At 58.4% G+C, this 21445-nt stretch overlaps 2 protein-coding genes across 3 annotated transcripts; both read left to right on the top strand.

Annotated features, from left to right (window-relative positions):
- The first annotated feature begins 2000 nt into the window (after positions 1–2000).
- Positions 2001–14006, top strand: UNC45A (unc-45 myosin chaperone A). 2 transcript variants are annotated; one of them, XM_036278013.1, is made up of 20 exons: positions 2001–2088; positions 2312–2473; positions 2709–2745; positions 3034–3209; positions 5261–5353; positions 5850–6017; positions 6691–6859; positions 7156–7326; positions 7947–8118; positions 8507–8807; positions 9618–9712; positions 9953–10094; positions 10473–10613; positions 10809–10936; positions 11125–11191; positions 11626–11739; positions 11968–12083; positions 12855–12972; positions 13077–13232; positions 13359–14006. In XM_036278013.1, exons 1-20 carry the CDS (start codon positions 2083–2085, stop codon positions 13614–13616), a joined length of 2790 nt encoding a protein of 929 aa, XP_036133906.1. In that variant the 5' UTR covers positions 2001–2082; the 3' UTR covers positions 13617–14006. The 2 variants fall into 2 exon arrangements, with proteins under 2 accessions (XP_036133906.1, XP_036133907.1); XM_036278014.1 differs by lacking the exon at positions 2001–2088 and having other exon boundaries at positions 2421–2473; positions 2891–3209.
- Positions 14007–16099: 2093 nt separating this feature from the next.
- Positions 16100–21391, top strand: RCCD1 (RCC1 domain containing 1). Its single transcript, XM_036277914.1, has 7 exons — positions 16100–16340; positions 16481–16877; positions 16950–17071; positions 19298–19396; positions 19666–19836; positions 20280–20309; positions 20716–21391. Exons 1-7 carry the CDS (start codon positions 16166–16168, stop codon positions 20865–20867), a joined length of 1146 nt encoding a protein of 381 aa, XP_036133807.1. The 5' UTR covers positions 16100–16165; the 3' UTR covers positions 20868–21391.
- Positions 21392–21445: the final 54 nt, after the last annotated feature.

Raw genomic sequence — 21445 nt, forward strand, 5'->3', positions numbered from 1 at the left:
CCACCTCAGTCCCCAGGCACCTGCTGTGGGCTCTGGGGTGATGTGTGTTGCCACTGCTGTTCTGGGAGCATGATGTTGATAGGCGCTAAACATTGCTGGCAGGTGGCCTCTGGCCTTCTGAAGAAAGTCCTTATTGGGGGACAGCAGCTATGAGGTATGAGGGGTAACAGGACCTGGAGACCCTGGAAGAGCTTTCCCTGTGACATGGGGTCAGCTAGTTGCTAAGTAAACTCCAATCAGAAAGGTGGCTTTTGTGGTTTGGTTGGCAGCTGGGGCAGATGAGGGCTCGGAGAAAGTCAATGAAAGGACTTGCGGTTTTCAGCTAGTCTTGGTGGTTGCCACGATGCAGAAGTTAGGAAGGTTCCAAACACTTGAACTGAGTCCTCTGGGGCCTGAAATGAAACAATCAGAATTCCCAGTGCCTCCTCAGTAGCTGGGAAGTTGAGAGTGGGTAGAGAGAAACCTATCTGGTTCTAAAGGCTTTTCTGTTCTTTAGGCTGATGGCTCAACTGCTTTCTCACTCCTCATTCTGTCCTCTAGTCTTCTGAGCCTTTCCCCTACAGCTCAGGAAATCTGGGGAAGCTTGGAGCCACAGTCCCCACATCTTTTCAAGAGAAGACAGAAACTCAGTGACTTTCAACTCTCTTTAGAGGTCTGTGACAGAGAAGCGTCTGGTCTGTGTTCTTAGTGCCCAGGGGCCCTGGGGCTTTGATTGTTACTTCCTTATGGTCTGCAGCCGTGTTGGGGTTCCTAGAACTAGAACAGAGGTGGAGGTGACCTCTCCAGGGTTTCCAGAGGAGGCTGCCTGTGGGGCTACTGCTGCTCTTCAGCTGGATGACCTCTGCCCAGCCGACTTCTCTATCAGGGACAGCAGTCTCCTCCTTACCCCCTATCCCTCATCCCCCTGCAGGTCCCTTACTCTTTCAGCAGGACCTGAACTATTCTGGGGAAGCTTGTTGGGAGGAAGGGAGCCTACCCTTCTGATAATGGCTGATCCCTTTCACTCTCCCAGAGGGATGGAGTAGGGTGTGGGCAGACTGTTTCTGCCTGTCTCCAGCCCCTTTGCCTTTCCCTTCAGCATTGGCTCAGCACCTTCACTGTGCCAGACCACCCAAGATGCCAATGGCCACCACTACCCTGGTTTCTTCTATCCTCGGCTCTCTGATACTCCGGAGGAAGCCTACTGCTGCCACCTGCAGGCTGCAGGAGGCTCCTGATGCACCCGGGCTGAATTTGAGGCCCTACTCCAGGTCAACCTGCCTACTCTTCAGCTTCAGCTTATCCTCCGGTGAGAACTCCAGCCCCAAAGCCATGGGAACACTGCCAGGGGGTTCCAGGATCTGGGGCTCTGTTCCTAAATTCCGGGTGGGAGGCTTGTAGCTTACAGACCTCAAACAGGAAATCACGTTAATACTTGATTACAAACAATTCCATGAAGGAAAAGTTAAGGGGCCGTGAAAGCGGGTAACGGAGCCGTGCATGCGTTATGGGGAGAGGGTCAAGACTGTCAGGATCTTGTACTGCGCGGATTACACACACCACAGTCTGGGTTTGCAATCTTGAATCTTTCCATGGGTGGCTTGAGGGTACCTGTGAGCCCCGTGAATCTGTATTTACAAATTCTGCGTTTGTGGGGGCAGGGGGGCGAGCTTTCTCTGGACTCTCAGGGGCTCTGCGACCCATTGGCTGCCCTAGCGAGAGCCAGCATCCTGATACTGTCCCCTCTCCCAGAGGCCCACTCCTAGCGCTGGGCCTCTACAGCTGCTGCTCGCGACCCTCGTGATCGCAGACCTAGTGCACTTCTGCCGCGGTCGGGGCGGGGCTGCTGCGGGTCGCCCTCCAGGTGTTCCGCCGCGCCCCCTGCAGGTCTCTCGTCGAACAGACCCGGCGCACCAGGGCTTCTCTGCGCCTGCGGAACCGCTGAGCGCCCCGCCCCTCGCCTGCGCACGCACGCTCTGGCCCCGCCCCCTCTCGGCTACCGCCTCTGACGCCAGACTGGGGCGGGGCAGTCGACCACGGATTCCGGGGCCTGGACTCAGCCGCCCAGACACTGCGACTGCGCGCGCCCGGGACGTCTTCGGCATGACAGTGAGTGGTCCAGGGGTGTCCCCCTAACCCCGGCCCACCGTCCCGGGGATACCTACCCATCCCTCCCCCGCGCCCTCATCACTTCGCTCCTTCCCTGACCATTCCCGAGCCGCCGCCTCCCCCAGTCTTGTCCCTCCATGGAGCTGGCCCCGCCCCCAGCCTCCTCGCCCCCAGCTCCAGGCTCTGCCTGAGCCCACCCCCGTTCCCCCGCTTCCCTCCACAGGCCAGCTCAGTGGAGCAGCTGCGGAAGGATGGCAACGAGCTGTTCAAATGCGGGGACTACGAGGGCGCCCTGACGGCCTACACCCAGGCCCTGGGGCTGGGTGCGACGCCCCAGGACCAGGCCATTCTGCACCGGAACCGGGCCGCCTGCCACCTTAAGCTGGTGAGGGATCCTGCTGCGCTTCCCCTGACCTGCCGGGTCTGTTTTGTCCTTCTCGCCACTGCATGGGCCCTGGCTGAATATTCACCCTCTCAGGCCACCCACACCTGTGGGAGGGATGTCTTTTGGGCTTACCGTGGTAGGGGATCCGGTGATTCTGGAGAACGACCCTGCTGCCCAGGGAGTGCTTCCAAAAGGAGATGAACGATCAGTCAGAGTCTGGTTTTTTCTTTTACAGGAAGATTACAACAAAGCAGAAACCGAGGCTTCCAAAGGTAGGGAATGTGCCCCGTGTGGAGCTGTGGGGCCTCTGTGGTGGGCAAGGGTTCTGGGGGACCACTGCATGATCACATCCTCCTCCTTTCCCCCTGAAACACATCTGCCTTCTTTCCCACTCGTTGGGCATTTCCTTTTCTGCAGCTACCCTCACCTCTTCTGAGGCTGAAGTGCTGAACCCCACATGCGTCCCCCCACCTTCCTCTGGCCCTCGAGATCTTTCCCTACTGCTCTTACCTGGAGACGGTGGCCTCATGGGTGCTGACAGAGGTCCTGTTTGTGCTCAGCCATTGAAAAGGACGGTGGGGATGTCAAAGCACTTTACCGGCGGAGCCAAGCCCTGGAGAAGCTGGGCCGCCTGGACCAGGCTGTCCTTGACCTGCAGAGATGTGTGAGCCTGGAGCCCAAGAACAAAGTTTTCCAGGAGGCCCTGCGCAACATCGGGGGCCAGATCCAGGAGAAGGTATGTGAGTGACTGAGAGAGAGCACGGCATTGACTGGTGGCAGAGGAATACTGGTAAATGGATCTGGGTCACATGGTAGCCCTAAACCCAGACATCCTCACTGGGCTTCCCAAAGACAGGAGCCAGGCCCTGGGAGGAGCAGAGAGAACAAAAAGAGAATGTGTTGTCTCTGGCCAAAGGTGGTAAATGGATCTGGGTATAAACACAGTTCTGCAGAGAGGACATGCTGATGGCACATGAGCTAACAGAATGATGCTTGACTTTGCCAGTGGGTAGGGAAAAGCAAATTAAAATAACAGCAAGGTACTGTTTTTTCATTGGTCTGTTTGGCACTATTTAAAGTTTGTACACTTTGCTAGAAGGAGGGAGACAGACACATAAGTGGTGAGGTTGTGGGGGCATGGGCCTGCTCGTGGCTTCTGGAGAGGGTACAAGTTGGTACAGCTTCTTGGAAGAATACTTTAGCATCTCTCTTAAAATTGTAAATGAGCACATCCTGTGATCCAGTGTGTTTACTTGTCACCCGTAAAGTCGTGCCCATATACACAAGCAGGCGTGTGTATTTATTGCAGCCTTGTTGTCTTAATGAGAAATTGGGACTTGCCTAATGCTCAGCAATAGGGGAATGGCTGAATGAACTGGGCAGTGTCCTCACTACAGACTCCTATGTTGTCGTTACTGAGCATAGAAGATCCACATGCATAAACGTGGAAAGCTGACCCTTGTTAAACGAAAACAGCAAAAAGTCCAATAACACATATGGTATGATGTCCTTTACAGTAAAATGATTTCCCTACATACATGCCCAAAACAGTGCTATATATTTTCTGTATATACACTTGGGTATGTAAATATGAAGAAAAATAATTTAAGTCTGGCCGGTGTTGTTCAGTGGCTGAGCGTTAACCCATGCACCAGGAGGTCGCCGGTTTGATTCCTGCTCAGGGCACATGCCCAGGTTGTGGGCCCGTCCCCAGTGGGGGGCATGCAGGAGGCGGCCAGTCAATGTTCTCTCTCATCGATGTTTCTATCTCTCTCTCCCTCTCTCTTCCTCTCTCTCAAATCAATAAAGGAAATTTCTTTTAAAAAAAACCCAATAATTTAAAAGGTACACATCAAAGTGTTAACAGTGCAACCTCCGGGGAAAGGAATGGGATGAGGGAGCTTTTAAAAGGAGACTTGGTTTCATCTGTTAATTTTTTTTAAAGAGGCATTATTTATGTGTCATGTACATTTAAATAATTTAGGAGAAAAGAATCTAAAGCCAATCATAAACTCTAATCAAGCTTGGACTAACCAGAAAATTTGGTGTTAAAATCCTGAAACAGTAGAAGCAAGTAATATGGTGGCAAATACCTTACTGAAATGTGGAGACCTGGGGAAGCAAACTGTGTTCCCCTCAGTGCCAGCTCTGTTTGATTGGCAGGGTCTGCCTAGAGCCCTGTGTTGAGAAAGATTAGAGGGCAAGTCACTGGGGCCTGGCAGGAGAGTGTGCTGTGACTGATTAGTCATGTCTGCCATGATTGCAAGATGGGAAGGGGGTGTGCAGCACACACATGCGGCTTGTGCCACCATCCATGCCCAGGACCATGGGGAGGAGAGGCCTGGGATGGTCTTGATCATTACAATTATTTATAAATACTCGGAGTATTTCTAATAGTCGACCTAAGGGGAGTGTTGACAACTACCTCATGACCTCCTGGCTCCCTTGCAGGAAGTATAAATGCTGCCACAATATTGATGGCATCACTGGGAGTGGGTAGCCTCTGGCTAACAGGATGCCTCACCTTCTGAATGGCACCGCCTTCAGCACGGTGCCGCCCCTGCTGCCAAGCGGGAAGTCGCCCAGAGAGGAAAATAGCTGAGGGAAGTTGGGGAGAAGCTGCCAGGCGAGTCTCTTCCTGCCCATGGTAGCCCTAAACCCAGACATCCTTGCTGGGCTTCCAGAGACGGGAGCCAGGCCCTGGGAGGAGCAGAGAGAACAAAGAGGGAATGTGTTGTCTCTGGCCAAAGGTGGTGATTTGTTCAACGCTTTATTGGTTTGTCACAGGTGCGATACATGTCTTCGACGGATGCCAAGGTGGAACAGATGTTTCAGATCCTACTGGACCCGCAAGAGAAGGGCACTGAGAAGAAGCAGAAGGTAAGGGGCCTGGACTGAACGACAGCTGAGTTTCCAGTGGAGCTGCCTGTGCACAGTGCCCGGCCTATGTGCTGACTGACGGTGGCCCAGAAGCCCCTGTGGGCCCAGTCTGCTGCGTGTCACTCCTCAGATCCTGCAGCTGGGGTCCCAGAGCCTGGGTGGAAGCTCAGAGGGCCCGGGGCCTGAGTGTGAGCCAAGGAGAGGGAACCAGTGTTCACTGAGCACCTGTTGGCCAGGCCCTGTGCCAGGAGCTGGGTGTGCAGGGGTGACTGAGGCCTTGTCCCTGCCCTTCAGTCTTTACCAGGGACTCGGGAACACATGTACCCTGACCCATCATCCCTGAGAGGAGGCTCCGCCCTCTGCTTATAAAGAGGGGCACTGAAGGTCATTGAGGTTAAGCTTGTCGCCAGGGTCACTCAGCTGGGCCAGAGCTTGGCCTCTGCCTACCTGGCCTGTGTGTGGGGTGTCCATGTGTCACGCGCTCCCTTGGACACAGGCTTCTCAGAACCTGGTGGTGCTGGCTCGGGAGGATGCTGGAGCTGAGAAGATCTTCCGAAGCAACGGGGTCCAGCTTTTGCAACGTCTGCTGGACACGGGAGAGACTGACCTGATGCTGGCGGCTCTGCGCACGCTGGTCGGCATTTGCTCTGAGCACCAATCACGGGTAGGTGGGGTGGAGGGTCTATTTACTGCCGCAGTCAGTCCACCCTTCCACCCCTCATCTTACTCCAAACAACTTAAGGCAGAGTACAAGGAGACACATTATAGGAGAGGAACGTACAAAATGGCTTGAAAAAGACCAACATAATTTACGACACACTGGACCTGGGAAAGGGCAAAGTCACCCACTGACACCTGAGCGCCTGCTTCGGGGGCTTCCGAGCGTGACCAGTCATTCCTGCAGCTGCTCGTGGAGATGCCTGGTCACGGACTTGCTGTCCGCGTGGTAACAGCAAGCTTGTTGCAGAAACGGCACCTGTGATGTCACCACAGCATCTTTACCATCGAGACAGTGACCAGATACGAAGGCCTTGACAGTGAACACTCTCAGCACAGACTGTGGTGTCCAGCACAGATACTTTAGCAAGAGCAGTCCTGCCCTGGCCAGTGTGGTGAAGTCTGGGCCCCAGCACTTGCCTGAGCTGGCTGGACCCAGGGGACAGGGACCTGACCCTTGGTTGTTTTCAGAGGAGCCCACAATTCCTAGATCAGGGGAGGAGCTGGGAAATACTCTGTGAAAGTGGTTTAGGCCAAACTCAACCTCTGGCCACACTCACAGTCCACAGCTAGGGATCTCTACGGCTTCACCAACCAGGGGCTCTGTCCACCTCTCCTAGACAGTGGCCACCCTGAGCGTGCTGGGAACTCGGCGGGTGGTCTCCATCCTGGGCGTGGAAAGCCAGGCCGTGTCGCTGGCTGCCTGTCACCTGCTGCAGGTGATGTTTGATGCCCTCAAGGAAGGCGCCAAGAAAGGTTTCCGAGGCAAAGAAGGTGCCATCATCGTGGGTGAGTAGAAGCAGGTCTGTGGTCCCTTGGGTGGAGGTGTCGTGGACAGGAAGGAGCTGAGCCAGTCAGGCCTTTTGGGAACCAGCGTGCAGTGCAGGTTTTCCGGGACGATGGCATGGTGACAGTATTTTACTCCAGGTTCTAAGCAGCCAGGGTGCCTGGGGTGAAGACTGGAGCCCAGCCCAGAGCTCAGTGTGCAGGTCCCCCTCCCTCTTAATCTCTGGCCTCTTGGGGAAGTTAAAAGGTCAGACAGGGCTGGGCCACTGTGGAACCTACTAATGTCTTCTTGTTGCCAGATCCCGCCCGGGAGCTGAAGGTTCTCATCAGTAACCTGTTGGATTTGCTGACTGAGGCGGGGGTCTCAGGCCAAGGCCGAGACAACGCCCTGACCCTCCTGATTAAAGTGGTGCCCCGGAAGTCCTTTAAGGACCCCAACAACAGCCTCACCCTCTGGGTCATTGACCAAGGTAGGTGATACTGTTTCAGAAGAAGAGAGAAAGAGACTGAACATGACCGTTGCCTCTTGCTTGGTGGCCGGGCCGGCTGCTCCCTGGGAGCGGCGTGTCTGTGCTGAGTGCACCCTGTGACGGTGCCCATGCGCACCTCGAGCAGGTGCACGGGAGGCTGGGTCCAGTCTCTGCCTCTGAAGGCCTCTTGAGCCATGTTGCTTCTGCACTCAGGAACAAAGAGTGAAGCGTAACGTACGAATCCACACTGCTCTTTTTCCCCAACGGACACATACGGAACGTTGGCACAAGTGCCCGCAGGAGCTCACCTGCTGGACGCTCCCTGTCTCCTGTGAGGTGTGGGTGTTGTTTTCCCTTCAGTTTTACACACACGGAACCTCTAGCCCCAGAGCATTGGGTGGCGCCGCCATGCAGACCTCACTCCTGAGGTTTTTCCCCGGCCCCACCGCTGCCTCTCGGCAGCAGATCAGCAGCCAGACTCCGCCGGCCCTGCACGCAGCTGTGTGCGCCTGCGGCCTGTCCAGGGGCCCTGCGGCCCTGCGCGTCTCCTAGAAGCCTCTGCCCTTGGCCTGTCGGGCTTGGACGTGGTATTCTGCTTCTAAAAAGGGGTGTCTTTCCAGGTTTGAAAAAGATCCTGGAGGTGGGGGGCTCTCTGCAGGAGCCTCCTGGGGAGCTCACAGTGACAGGGAACAGCCGCATGAGTGCCTCCATCCTCCTCAGCAAGCTCTTCGATGACCTGAAGTGCGATGCCGAGAGGGAGAATTTCCACCGGCTCTGTGAGAACTACATCAGGCAAGCGAGTCAGCCCTGCTGCCGCCAGGCTTCCAGAGGCATCTGACTCCTCGGGAAGGGGCAGCGGTGACGGGCTTTCAGCCGGGCAGCGGCCTCGGGGAGGGTTAGCAGGGGCAGAGTCCCAGGCCCACGTCTTGTTCCTTCTCAGTTCTCTGTAAGGCCACAGCGAGCCCAGACTTCACTGAGCACTGACTGTCCCCGAACACAGCAGTGCAGGTGACGCTCCTGCTCTGCAGGCGCTCACCGCTGGGGGAACACCGCTGACAAGCTATGAAATACGCTGTTTCTGCCCGAGGAGTGCAGATGCCTGGCCAGTGGAAGGGAAGGGCAGAAAGGAGGGTCCCTTATGCTGGCCTTGGAGTGACGACTGTCACCCTGTGCCCCCCAGGAGCTGGTTTGAGGACCATGGGCTGGCCGGGAAGCTGCGGGCCATCCAGACGGTGTCCTGCCTCCTGCAGGGCCCATGTGACGCTGGCAACCGGGCCCTGGAACTGAGTGGTGTCATGGAGAGTGTGATTGCTCTGTGCGCCTCTGAGCGGGAGGAGGAACAGCTGGTGGCTGTGGAGGCCCTGATCCACGCGGCCGGCAAGGCCAAGCGGGCCTCGTTCATCACGGCCAATGGTGTCTCCCTGCTGAAGGACCTGTATAAGCGCAGCGAGAAGGACAGCATCCGCATCCGGGCGCTGGTGGTGAGATGGGCGGGCCTGGTCTGGGCACGAGGCTGATGAGCAGGGGTCCCGGGCGGGCTGGTGTCTCAGGGTGCAGCCCCTGCACGCTCTAGGAAAAGATACGGGATGTACAGGGCCTAGTCCAGGTCAGAGGCATGGGCCCTGGCTCCCCGCACAGAGCTCAGGGTCAAGTCAGAGAGATGAGCCCTATTCAGAGAGGACACCTGACAGTGCAGGCGGCACACGCTGCCCCCTGGAGGTGGTGGAAGAAGCTCCAGGAGGAGGTGATGAAGGACTTTGGAGGACTTGCTGGGCCAGGCTGGTCAGAAGGGCTGTGCGGAAAGGCTGGGCCTGCAGGCGGCCCCAGGAGCTGGTGGTTTGGGGTCTGTCGGGCCTCCGTGAGCCTGCTGCAGCCATGCACCTTGGGGAAGCCAGTCCTCCCCCTGGGGCACTTCGCCCGGGGTTTCTTCATCCCCTAAGGCTCTTGACCTTGGCTGAGACCCCTGTCTTCTCCCCACACATCTATAAAGAGCTTTTTAAAATTTTTCTGTACACCGTGGAAAGGAACAAAGCAAATCCCAGGACAGATTGGGAGGAGGTGGGGCCCAGGACAGCCCAGTGGCCAGTGTCAGTCTCTAACCAGGTGCTGTGTCACGTGACCACCCCATTATCACATTTTGCTACCACATGCTAGGTGGTAGCCTGGCAGGGTGTGCATGCCCTCCAGAGAGCCTGGCAGAGTGCCAGGAACAGTGCCCACACCAGGTGTGCAGCCGCGCAGCTCTGCCTCCATCCCCAGATGCCAACAGCTGGTTCTTGCTCTTCCTCCAGGGGCTCTGTAAACTCGGCTCAGCCGGAGGGACTGACTTCAGCATGAAGCAGTTTGCTGAAGGTTCCACTCTCAAGCTGGCCAAGCAGTGTCGAAAGTGAGTCATTTGTGTTGCTGAGGCTCCTCACCCCTCAGCTTGACCCCAGGAGAGGCCTGGGAGGAGGGGAGTTCTCCTCACTGCCCTGCTGTCCCCGGGCAGGCTCTCCTCCTGGTCCTTCTGTGATCTGCTGCTCTGTTCTGAGCAGATGCCCAAGCCCCTGGCGTTCCCCCCTTGTCCTGGTCTGCCCCCTTCCCGCCTCACCATCTGCCGGCTGTCCCCTACCCTGCATGTCCCCAGGTGGCTGTGCAATGAGCAGATTGATGCGGGCACGCGGCGCTGGGCAGTGGAGGGCCTGGCCTACCTCACTTTCGATGCTGACGTGAAAGAGGAGTTCGTGGAGGACGAGGCCGCCCTGAAGGCTCTGTTCCAGCTCAGCCGGGTAGCTCCATGGTCTGCAGTCATCTGGGGACACTGTCCAGGATTAGGGCTCCCCAGGCTCCCCTGGCAGACCTTGGCCAACAGCTTTCGTGGCCCAGGGAGGGTGGGAGGGCTGGTTGCCCGAGTGGTCACACTGTGGCGTGGGCATAGTGGCTCGCACCAGAAGTGTCAGAAAGGATGAGCTCTCTGGAGGAGTTGGGGGGGTCACTTGTGTGAGCTCCCAAAGTCTGGGGCCAGGCTGGGGCCTAGCGATATTCCCAGATTCGTCTTGGTGCCTAAGCAGTCCAGTGAAGGGTAGAACTGGGATCCTGGGCCTGGGCATCGAGTTCAGGGCTGCTCTGCCCCTGGCTGCCCGCTGACTGCCCTCTGCTCCCGGCAGTCTGAGGAGAGGTCGGTGCTCTTTGCGGTGGCCTCGGCGCTGGTGAACTGCACCAACAGCTATGACTATGAGGAGCCGGACCCCAAGATGGTGGAGCTGGCCAAGTACGCCAAGCAGCACGTGCCCGAGCAGCACCCCAAGGTGAGGGACCCTAGAAGGGGCTTGGGGGTCTGCATCATTGGGACCAGTTAATCCGGGCATCCACAGCGGACAAACCTTTCATCTGAGTGGGTTCCTTCCCCTTTGTTTTCACGTCCATCAATTTGTGTTGTGAGGAGGGTCCCCTCTCCCTGTCTGGTGAGCTGGAGCCCTCTGCTAAGCCACCTCCTTGTCCAGGACAAACCGAGTTTCGTGCGGGCTCGGGTGAAGAAGCTGCTGGCGGCGGGCGTGGTGTCAGCCGTGACGTGCATGGTGAAGGCCGACAGCCCCGTGCTCACGAATTCCTGCAGAGAGCTGCTGTCCAGGTGAGCCTCACCTGCCGCCCTTCCAGAGAGCGGGTCCTGGTGCTGTGGGCCCCGGAGCAGGGGCGCCACTGCTCGGCTGCCTTCCTTCGCTGAGCCCAGAAGTGGAATGTCTGCCTGCCAGAGCCCCGGGCCCACCCGGCCCCCGGCCCCCAGCCCCCAGCCCCCAGCCCGCTGCCTTCTCCCCGCAGGGTCTTCCTGGCTTTGGTGGAAGAGGCGGAGGACCGAGGCACTGTGGTCGCTCAGGGAGGGGGCAAGGTGAGCTGGTTTACACACTCCTTCAGGTGGTCTATCAACTGTGACTCGGTGGCTGCTACACCAGCGATTAGTGTTAGATGTGGAGCAGAAAAGCATTATGAATGGCCAGGAGGAACGTCCTGCTGAGTGGGTGATGCTGAAGGGGGGGGGGGGCTCCTGTTGAGGTCCCGAGTTCTCCTTTCCCTGCGTCATTGACCTCCAGAGCCCCAGCGCCCAACACAGCCCACGTCTAGCCCTTGAGTGGTGTTTCAGGAAGTGTTAGGGTAGCTTAATGGGAGACTTCAGAGGGGTGATGAGGGTCTGAGCCCCCCTGATCTGCAGGCCTGGGGGGAGAAGAGAACAGTGAGGGCGGCACAGTCAGGATGTCAGGGCCTGACAGCTTGGGCCTCGTGCTCCCAGGCACATCTTGATCACCAAAGGGCTTGTCCATATAGGCTCTGCTCCCGCTGGCCCTGGAAGGCACCGATGTGGGGCAGACAAAGGCAGCCCAGGCTCTCGCCAAGCTCACCATCACCTCCAACCCAGAGATGACCTTTCCTGGAGAGCGGGTGCGTGTCTTCCTGCCCCAGCCCTGGCCTCTCCTCCACCCCTCACTGGGCCCTGATGGCCTTTGACCTGGGCTGTGGCTCCTTCTTAGGACCCACAGGAAGTGGCAGCTTTGCTGAGCCCTGGGTGGGGAGGGCAGCCTGCTTCTGGGGCGGACTGCCACCTGCAGGGTCAGTGGGGTTGGTGGGGGCTGGGGTGTGTGGCCCTGACAGGTGGGGTGAATATCGCAGGTCTATGAGGTGGTCCGGCCCCTTGTCTCCCTGTTGCACCTCAACTGCTCAGGCCTGCAGAACTTCGAGGCGCTCATGGCTCTAACGAACCTGGCGGGAATCAGTGAGAGGCTCCGGTGAGGATCCTCAGGATGTGGGGCCTGGGCGGGGTGTCAAGGTTTAGATTATCCCCAGGGAAGTACTGTACAGCTTGGAAAGCACTCTGGTCTTTGCTGTGTTTGAGTCCTCTGTACCATACAGCTGAAGGGACAGTTCCATGAGGACAAGGCCCTCGGCTCTGAAGCCAGGCTGCCTGGGTTCGAATCCTGGCTTCTCTGGCTACTGTTGTGTAAACTCAAGCAAGTTACTTAATCTGTCTATGCCTCAGTCTTCCCCTCTGTGAAATGGGATGGTTATAGCCCCTACCTCATGGAATCATTCTGAGGACAGTTAAATGAGAAAATACATGTACAAGTACTTAGTACAAAGGTGCCTGGCTTCCAGCGATGTGCCCAATCAACCCGCATTAGCTGTTATTACTAATATGACCTTGGCTACATGACCCACTCCTCAGCCTTGGTTTCCTCTTCTGCAAAGTAGTCATGCTGATCACACCTGCACCCTCAGCACAGGGCTGTGAGGGGGATGAAGTCAGACAGTTTTGAGTACTGGGTCAGGGTAAATGGTAGGTGTTAGCATCATCATCCACACCGCCCTCATCTCCTAACTCCTGGTTCAGAGCATTTTCCACGGTCCCATGTCATCTAGGCTTGGTTAGAAGGCTGGAAACCACTGCAGTTCACACCTGGTGCAGAAGGGTCTTTGGGCATTGCCCAGGGAAATCCTTGTTCCAGGGCTGGATTGTATGGGGACACGGTGGTGCCAACCCTTCATCCTTGGCTCCCCAGGCAGAAGATCCTGAAGGAGAAGGCTGTGCCCATGATTGAGGGCTACATGTTTGAGGACCATGAGCTGATCCGCCGGGCAGCCACGGAGTGCATGTGTAACTTGGCCATGAGCAAGGAGGTGAGGCTTGATCGGGCAGTCATGTGGGCAGGCGTGCAGAAGTCCCTGTGCCCTGGGTGGGCTTGGCCCCAGCTGACTCGGTCTCCTTGCTCCTCTGGCCACAGGTACAGGACCTCTTTGAAGCCGAGGGCAATGACCGGCTGAAGCTGCTGGTGCTGTACAGTGGGGAGGACGATGAGCTGCTGCGGCGGGCAGCCGCCGGGGGCCTGGCCATGCTCACCTCCATGCGGCCCTCTCTGTGCAACCGCATCCCCCAAGTGGTCAGTGCCTCTTGTCTTCGGGGGAGTGAAGTGGGGCAGGCCCCCCAGCATGGCAGTGGTTGGTGGGTGTGCCCCTGCCAGGGTTCAGCTTGTTGCTCAGTGTTCACACTACCCTGTTTCCTGCAGACCACACACTGGCTGGAGATCCTGCAGTCTCTGCTCCTGAGCCCCAACCAGGAGCTGCAGCACCGGGGTGCCGTGGTGGTGCTGAACATGGTGGAGGCCTCGAGGGAGACTGCCAGCACCTTGATGGAGAGCGAGGTGCTGGAGATCCTGTCAGTGCTGGCCAAGGGCCCGGCGGGCCCCGTCACAAAGGCGGCCACGGCTTGCCTGGGGAAAGCGGTGGAATACGGGCTCATCAAACCCAACCAGGATGGAGAGTGAGGGGATGTCTCATGCACACACTGCACTGCGCACGGGACACCAGATGTGCAGCTTTGGCCGGTAGGGGCTGGGCTGCCGAGCACTCTGGTCTCCTCCCAGCTCTTTGATGTCCTCTGTCCTGAGACAGGGGCCACACTCCCAGCACTGCCTTCAGCCTCATGCAGCAGGGCCTTTCCTGTATTGTTGTAGACAGCTGGGAAAGGGGGAGCCTCCTCCTCACTCAGCCCGAGGGTCCCGGCACACCAGGGAAGGGCACACCAGGCACCTCAGCAGTGAGCATCACCGAGCCTGCTAGTAGGACTGCCCCTGACCCTTATTAAAAGCGTGTGGAACTCAAATGTGTGCTCTGTCTGTGGCCTGGAGGAAGGCTGGCTGTGGGGCAGTCTCTGTGGGGCAGGAGCTGGGTTAGTTGAGTGCACAGCGTAGCCACCTCTGGAGGAATCCCATGGATTTCCCACCTGGTCGCTGAGTCGCTGCTGGATCCGGTTGGAGGCTCTGGGGTGAAGCCTAGAAAGCTAATCACTAAACAAATAGATTTAGGGTACAGCCTAGAAGCTGGCCCTTCAATACTTCTGACTTTGCATTGAGAGTTCTCAGTAACTGTAAGGAATCGGGGTGCCGCCGAGAAACAGAAGAGACTGGAGAGCCAAACAGCCGAATAAACAGAGATCAGGCTTTATTGGGTACACTCCGGGCGGGTTCACAGACTCCGGGGGTCGAGTCCTAGAAGCTGCGCCCGATGCTGGGGTTTGATTTTTATACCTGCCTGTTGCAGCTGGAATTTGTCTGTTAGGGTTTGACCTTGGGGGGACTATGCATGGGAGCCTCTGGAATGTGAGTAAGCTCAGGGCAAATAGTTCCTGAACTAGGGTGGGAGTTTAGGTTGAGTAAGCGAGATAATGGTCGAGCAGTTTGCCTGGCGCCAGTCCCCAGGCTACGGGACAGTAACTACTGAGACGGTGCTGGGATTTGGGGTGCCTGTATCACTGGGCTTGCTCCAGTCTGAGGTCCCTGAGCCCGGTGGGAGCAAAGCCTGGGGCATCCTCCAGGTCTGCTTCCGCTCTGCAGGCCAAGCCCAGGCGAAGCTCATTGGCTCAACAGGGATAGATGACAGATCCTGAGCCAATGGGAGGTAAGCCCGCGAGGCGCGCACTTTGTACGGCTTCCTGTCGACCTGCAGTCCTGGTGTGAGACTGGGGGGCGGGGTGCTCCCGGCTGTGGGACGCTGCTGCCACCCCTCTATCCCGACTCTTTAGGAGTCTCCCGCAAGTGCTTCTGGTTCGTGCTCCGCGGGCCCACGCCCACCGGAGGTCGCCCGCTCAGCACCCGAGGCCGCAGTGGCACAGCATAGGCCTCGGACCCGCTCCGCGGAACTCAGACCGGACTGGCCGCAGCGGGACCGCAGGTACGAGGTGAGCGCGCCCTGGGGCCGCCCGGCAGTGACGCCACCGCCCTCCGGGCTCTTGGCCCAGCGGCCGCGGTGACCAATGAGCGCCTAGCCTGGGCCGCCTGCGCCCCACCTTTCCACCCTGGAACCGACCTCGGGCGCGCTGAGGGCGCGGAAGGCGCAGGGTCAGAAGAGAGGCCGTCTTGAGCTGAGATTGGATACAGAGGGGTTTGATCTCCGAAGGGACCCAGGATCTGACTTAAAAGGCGTGAAAATACCCGTGACGGGCTGAGAATGAGGGGCTGCTGTGACCCCTCGACTCCCTGTCTCCCCAATGGCGTGTGAGCTCCCTGGGCAGACAGCATCCTCTTCCGCCCAGAGTGGAGGGTCAACACCTGCGCGGGGAATGAACAAACGACCAGGTGGCGTCCAGCTGAAACCGCTTGTATAGGCCCCCGAAACCCGCAGGCACCCACGGTCGTGTTTATCCACCCAGCACTGGGTGCAACAAGCTAGCACGGTGCCCAGGGTGGCAGGCGCCAGTCCTCGAATCTCTTTTTTGGGGGGGCGTCTCTTCCAAACCCACAACATACGCCCCCCTCCCCCACCTCCGCCTTCGTAAGACGGAGGTCAGAGCTTCGGGGAGCAGCTGGGGACACAGGCCTGCAGTGACCCTGCCGCCCGTGGAAGCCTGTCGTGGTCTGCCCGTCGCTCTGCAGCTTTTCCACCGGTGGGACGAGCCCTGCGCGCGGAGTCGGCGGGTCTGCAGTGCGGCCTCTACCGCTCTCGGCCCTAAACTGGGCGACTGGGTGAGAGTTGCCTTCTCTGGGGACTGTCAAGTGGGGGCGACCCTAGCCCCCGCCATGAGTGGGATAGTACGCCCCACACCAGGAATTTGGAGCTGAAGGGGCTCAGCTCCTCACCCAGCCCTGAGGAAGAGGCACCTGCGTCCCTCGGGCCCAGGCTGGGACGCTGAGCCTCACTGAGGCCAAAGGGGGGGGGCTTCGGCCGAGACCCCCGCGCCGGGAACGTGGTGGACGGGCACCGTCTGGCTCCGGCTGGGAGGGTGCTGCCTCCCCATCTCCCAGGTCCGGCGGCCGCAGTGTCCAGCAGGGGGCCTTCTGCAAGGATCTCCGGCTCCAGCCCGCCGCCTACCGAGGGCATGGCCGAGGAGCGCCCCGGGGCCTGGTTCGGTTTCGGCTTCTGCGGCTTCGGGCAGGCGCTGGGCTCGGGCCGCGGGCGCCAGGTGCACAGCCCCGAGCGGCTGCGCGCGCAGGACGCAGGCGCCGACGTCGGCAGCGTGAGCGCCAGCTGGAGCTACACCGCGTTCGTGAGCCGTGAGCGCGCCCCTCCCCCCGCCCGGCCCCGTCACGTGCCCCCGCTCCCGCCCACGTGCCCCGCTCCCGCCCACGTGCCCCCGCTCCCGCCCACGTGCCCACGTGCCCCGCCTCCCGCTCAGCCGGCTCCCGCTCCGCAGGTGCCGGCCGGGTGCAGCTGTCCGGCTCCGCGGGCGGCGCGGCAGACGGCTGCCGGGACGCCTGGGCCTCGGAGACGCTCCTCGTGGTGCTGCGCGACAGGCCGGGACCTGGGCCCGGGGCCGAGCTGCAGGCCTGGGCGCCCGGCTCGGCCCTGCGCGGGGAGCCCCTCTGGGCCCAGACCGTGGTGCCGGAGGCCAAGCGGGAAGAAGGGCCGGGCGCTGAGGCCCAGGCCGGGCCGCTGCCCCTGCTGCCCTGCGCCCGCGCCTACGTGAGCCCGCGGCCGCCCTTCTGCCGGCCTCTGGCCCCGGAGCTGCGGGCGCGTCGGCTGGAGCTGGGCGCGGAGCACGCGCTGCTGCTGGGCGCGGCGGGGCAGGTGTTCTCCTGGGGTGGCGGCAGGTGAGTGTGGCCGCGGGAGGACGGGCAGGGCGAGCCCTTGGCGCCCGGAGCTGACGGGCCTCCCCTGCTCAGGCACGGCCAGCTGGGCCACGGGACCCTGGAGGCCGAGCCGGAGCCGAGGCCGCTGGAGGCGCTGCAGGGCCTGGCCGTGGCCGAGGTGGCCGCCGGTGGCTGGCACTCGGTGTGTGTGAGTGGTGAGTGCCTGGTGCGTCTCAAGCAGCTCGGACCTGGTAGGCCCAAACCTTCCTCCTCTTCCGGTTTCGGTGGGGACCCAGCCAGGCCTCCCTGCAGGCTCCCCCACCTCAGTCAGCTGTCATCCACCGCCCCTCTGCCAGCACCATCAGCCACGCACAGTTGGGCTGGTCCCAGTTGCCGGTCTCACTGCCCCGGGCATCCGTCCCCAGCCAGGGCTGTTGTTCTAAAGTAGCCCTTAAGGAAGACCGAGGGGGCTCAGGCAGCCGGGCACGGAGCATGGAGGAAAAGGCCGCAGGTGTCTAGGTGGCCGTGACCTGTGGCCACAGGGAGGATGAAGGTGGTGAGCGTGAGCCCTGGTGGTGCTCTGGGACCAGAGTGAAGAGTTTCACTTTGGGTCGTGGGTCCACCAGCCTGGGGGTGACCTAGGTGCCGATGACTGTATCCGGGCCTCTGATTGCTACTCCCTGGCCTGGGGCTCTAAACACTACCTGTGCTGCTGGCCCGCCCCGCGCCCGTTCTCATTTAATGGGCCTGGGTTGGCATCAAAGAACAGAGCAGATGCTGGAAACAGCCCAGCGGCCTCACACTGAGGGTCCGGAAGGAATTGGAATTTGGTGTCATGGTTGGAGCTGGGATGCTTCAAACCAGACTGCCTAGGTTCAGATCATCACTCTGCTCCTTGTGACCTTGGGCAGGACACTTGAATGTTCTGTGCCTCGAGTTTCCTCGTGAGTAAAATGGGAACATTGTGCCACATGTGGCTGTTGTCATGTAACTCTCTGTAGGGCTGTTCTGAGATTTAAAGGATGTATGCGCGAGCAGTGCTGACACAGATTATTAAAACACTTGATAATGATTTTAGCTACTATTGCTAGTGAGTATTTAGCACTGGGGCTGTTGCCCACAAACTACCGTGATGTGGAGGCAAGGGTGGTGGGAGCTTCTGGAAGACGTCTTCCACGGGACCAGTAGCTCCTGGGGCGGAAGGAAGGGGCAGGGCTCGGGGGATTTGAACAGACCGTGGGGCCACTTCCAAGGACGCATTTCTGAAGTGTGTGCTTGTGTGTGGTGGGAGCCGGCAGGGAGGCAATTTAGCAACAAAGAGAAAAAGTGAAAATGGAGAGCAAGGTCCAGCAAGAGACTTCCTTTAAAGGAAAGGGTGACCGCCCAGCCAGTGTGGCTCAGTGGTTGAGCTTGACCCATGCACCAAGGGGTCTCTCTCTCCCATCCTCTCACCCTTTTTCTCTCTCTCAAATTGATTTTTTTTTAAAAAAGAGAAGGCTGACCTGAAGGTATTTTACTTATTTGTAATCGATTTTAGAGAGAAAGGAAGGGAGAAGGAGAGAGAAATAAAAACATTGATGAGAGAGAACATCAATTGGCCGCCTCCTGTATGCCCCTTACTGGGGATCGGGCCCACAACTGGGGTATGTGCTCTGACTGGGAATCGAACGAACGACCCCTTGGTGCATGGGCCGAGCTCAACCACTGAGCCACATCAGCCGGGATAAACATTTATACTTTCTTTCTTTTCTTTTTTTTTTTTAATCCTCACCCGAGGACATTTCTGCATTTATCTTCAGACAGAACGGGAGGGAGAGAGGGAGGGAGAGAGAGAAACATTAATGTGAGAGAGACACATCGAGTGGTCGCCACCCACACGACCCCAACCGGGGCTGGGGACAGACTGCAACTGAGGTACGTGTCCTTGACCAGAATCGAACCCTCGACTCATTAGTCTGCAGGCCAACGCTCTAACTGCTGAGCAAACTGGCCAGGGCTCTTTTTATTTAAAATCCTCCCCCCGAGGATATTTTTCCATTTATCTGCAGACAGAGTGGGAGGGGGAGAGAGAGAAAGGAACATCAGTGTGAGAGAGACACATCGATTGGCTGCCCCCCACACGACCCCGACCAGGGCTGGGGACCTAACCAAAATACTTGCCCGTGACTGGAATCGAACCCGGGACTGTCTGGTCTGCAAGCCAACACTATACCGCTGAGCCAAATCAGCCAGGGCACTGACCTGAAGGTCCTTTAGAGGGATGGGAACCTGTTAACACAGGACATTGCTGGGTCCTGAGGCAGGCACCCTCCCTGGGGTGCTAACCTGCACAGGGCTGGCCTCAGTTGTCTCCAGGGAGGAGTGGGGTGTAGGGGAATTTGGAGAGATTCAAGTGGCTTAGGAGGCACAGCCTTTCTAATGGGCCCCTTTACCTCTTTCAGAGACTGGGGACATTTATATCTGGGGCTGGAATGAGTCAGGGCAGCTGGCCCTGCCCACCAGGAGCCTGGCGGAGGACAGAAAGACAGTCACAGGGGAAGGTGAGTTTCTGTCATTCCCGACTCCTGGCCACATGCTGGCCTGAGAGCTTACAGTGCTTGGAAGGGACCTGTGACGTCCCCGGGACCCCAGGACACACTCTGAGCCCCTCAGGGCCCACACCCCAGTCCCCTCCAGCACTTCCTGGGGACACAGGCTGGGAGCACCACCTCAGGAGCTGCCCGATACAGCGCTTCACAGAGCCGTCGTGTGAGTCGGTGTGCCAGTGCTGTGTCCGCGCTGATGAGTCATCACTCTCACTTCTCTGAAGCCACTGCGCTGAAGGAAGCTGGTTCTGAAGTGACGGGACCAGCCCGGGCTGAGGATGGAGCCCCTGACCCCTTCATAGCGGTGCAGCCCTTCCCAGCTTTACTGGATCTGCCCCTGGGCTCAGACGCGGTCAAGGCCAGCTGCGGATCCCGGCACACGGCAGTGGTGACCAGTGAGTGGGGCGGGTGGGCTGGTTCGATGGAGCAGGAACCAGCTCTGTAGCGGTGGCTGCAGACAAGGGTGGTGTCCCCCCAGCACTACTCTTGTAAGCACCTTGGACATGTGCTGAGTAGCTGCCTCAGCAAATAGAGCCCCAGACTCCCCGTGGTGCAATAGGCCCCGCAGGTTCTTTCTGGAGACAGACTGGTGCTGCCCAGCCTCTGCGCAGTAGACATGCCCGGCCAGTCCAGCTGCTGACTCCTGAGCCCAGTGGCTGTGAGGCACACTTGGCCTGTAGGAAGTGAACTGTCTGAGTCTGGATCCTTGACCACCCCAAATGTGACATTTGTATCCCTAATGTCATGATTTATAGTGTGCTCGCTCTGGCTGGTGGCCGGCCAGCTAGACAAGTGTCTTGTCAGATAGTAAGGGGTCTTACTGTCCTTTTGGTTGCAGGAACTGGGGAGCTGTACACCTGGGGCTGGGGTAAGTCTTGCTTTGCTTCTCTGATGCTTGAACCAAGGGGAGTGGAGCGCAGGAGGAGCCACACTGACACGTGGGAGGGTGGGGACTGAGGAGCTGTGCTCCTTCCAGTCTCTAGAACAGGTCTAGGCACACTCAGGTCAGGTGACAGCAGTACCTCCCATTGGCCTCTCTGAAGAACTGTTTGTCTTAAGGGAGTATTTAGCCAGCACTTAGGAAATGCCTTTTGGTTGGCACTGGGACCAGGAGCAGGGAACCCGAGATGCACCGGCCTGGAGGCTGGTCTCCGGAGTTCACAGCAGTCCCGCACATTGGTGGCCTTGGCCCTGCACAGGGGCTGGTTTTCATTCTTGGAGGGGAGAAGCCGAGGCCCAGGGAGAAGATGGCCAGGGGTCTCGTTTCACTGTAGGTAAATACGGACAGCTCGGCCACAAGGACACGACCAGCTGGGATCGGCCTTGCCGTGTGGAATACTTTGTAGATCGGCAACTCCAAGTAATGGCTGTGAGGTGTGGGCCCTGGAACACCTATGTGTATGCAGTGGACAGAGAGAAGAGCTGATGTATATAGACAAGGGCATACAAATGTAGAATAGAAAGTTATAAAGCTGACAACTGTGAAACTCAAACCCAAGTCAAGGAAAACCATGGCCAGCGCCCGGAGGCCCCACATGTGCTCCTCCCAGCAGAGCCCTCTGGTGGCTTCCTCGCGGGGAAGCATCCTGAGAGCTCTGGAAAGGGGCGCTCCGGGCCACCGTCGCAATGAAATCAGAACCTCAGGATGTAGGTCCAGACAGGCCCATTTGAAAGTTCCCCGTGCTACCTGTGTGCACCCTGGCACAACAGTTTAGAGCATCTGCTTTTGGACCTTAGGTGAATGGAATCATCGTGACCTTTTGTGCCTTGTTTTTCCAGTCAACACTGCATGATCCCCCCATTGTGCTCTGCAGTTCACTCATTTTTGTTATGTGGTATTCCATTGCATGAACATTATTACTCAACTGTTTTGGTTGATGGTCATTTTATTTCTATTTTTCATTGAGGTAAATAAATTTACCAACTTATCATTTGAAAAAAATGTTTTTATTGATTTTTTTTTAGAGAGGAAGGGAGAGAAGAGAAACATTGATTGGCTGCCTC

The sequence above is a fragment of the Molossus molossus genome, unplaced genomic scaffold (assembly GCF_014108415.1).
Source record: "Molossus molossus isolate mMolMol1 unplaced genomic scaffold, mMolMol1.p scaffold_m16_p_24, whole genome shotgun sequence".
Classification (NCBI taxonomy): domain Eukaryota; kingdom Metazoa; phylum Chordata; class Mammalia; order Chiroptera; family Molossidae; genus Molossus; species Molossus molossus.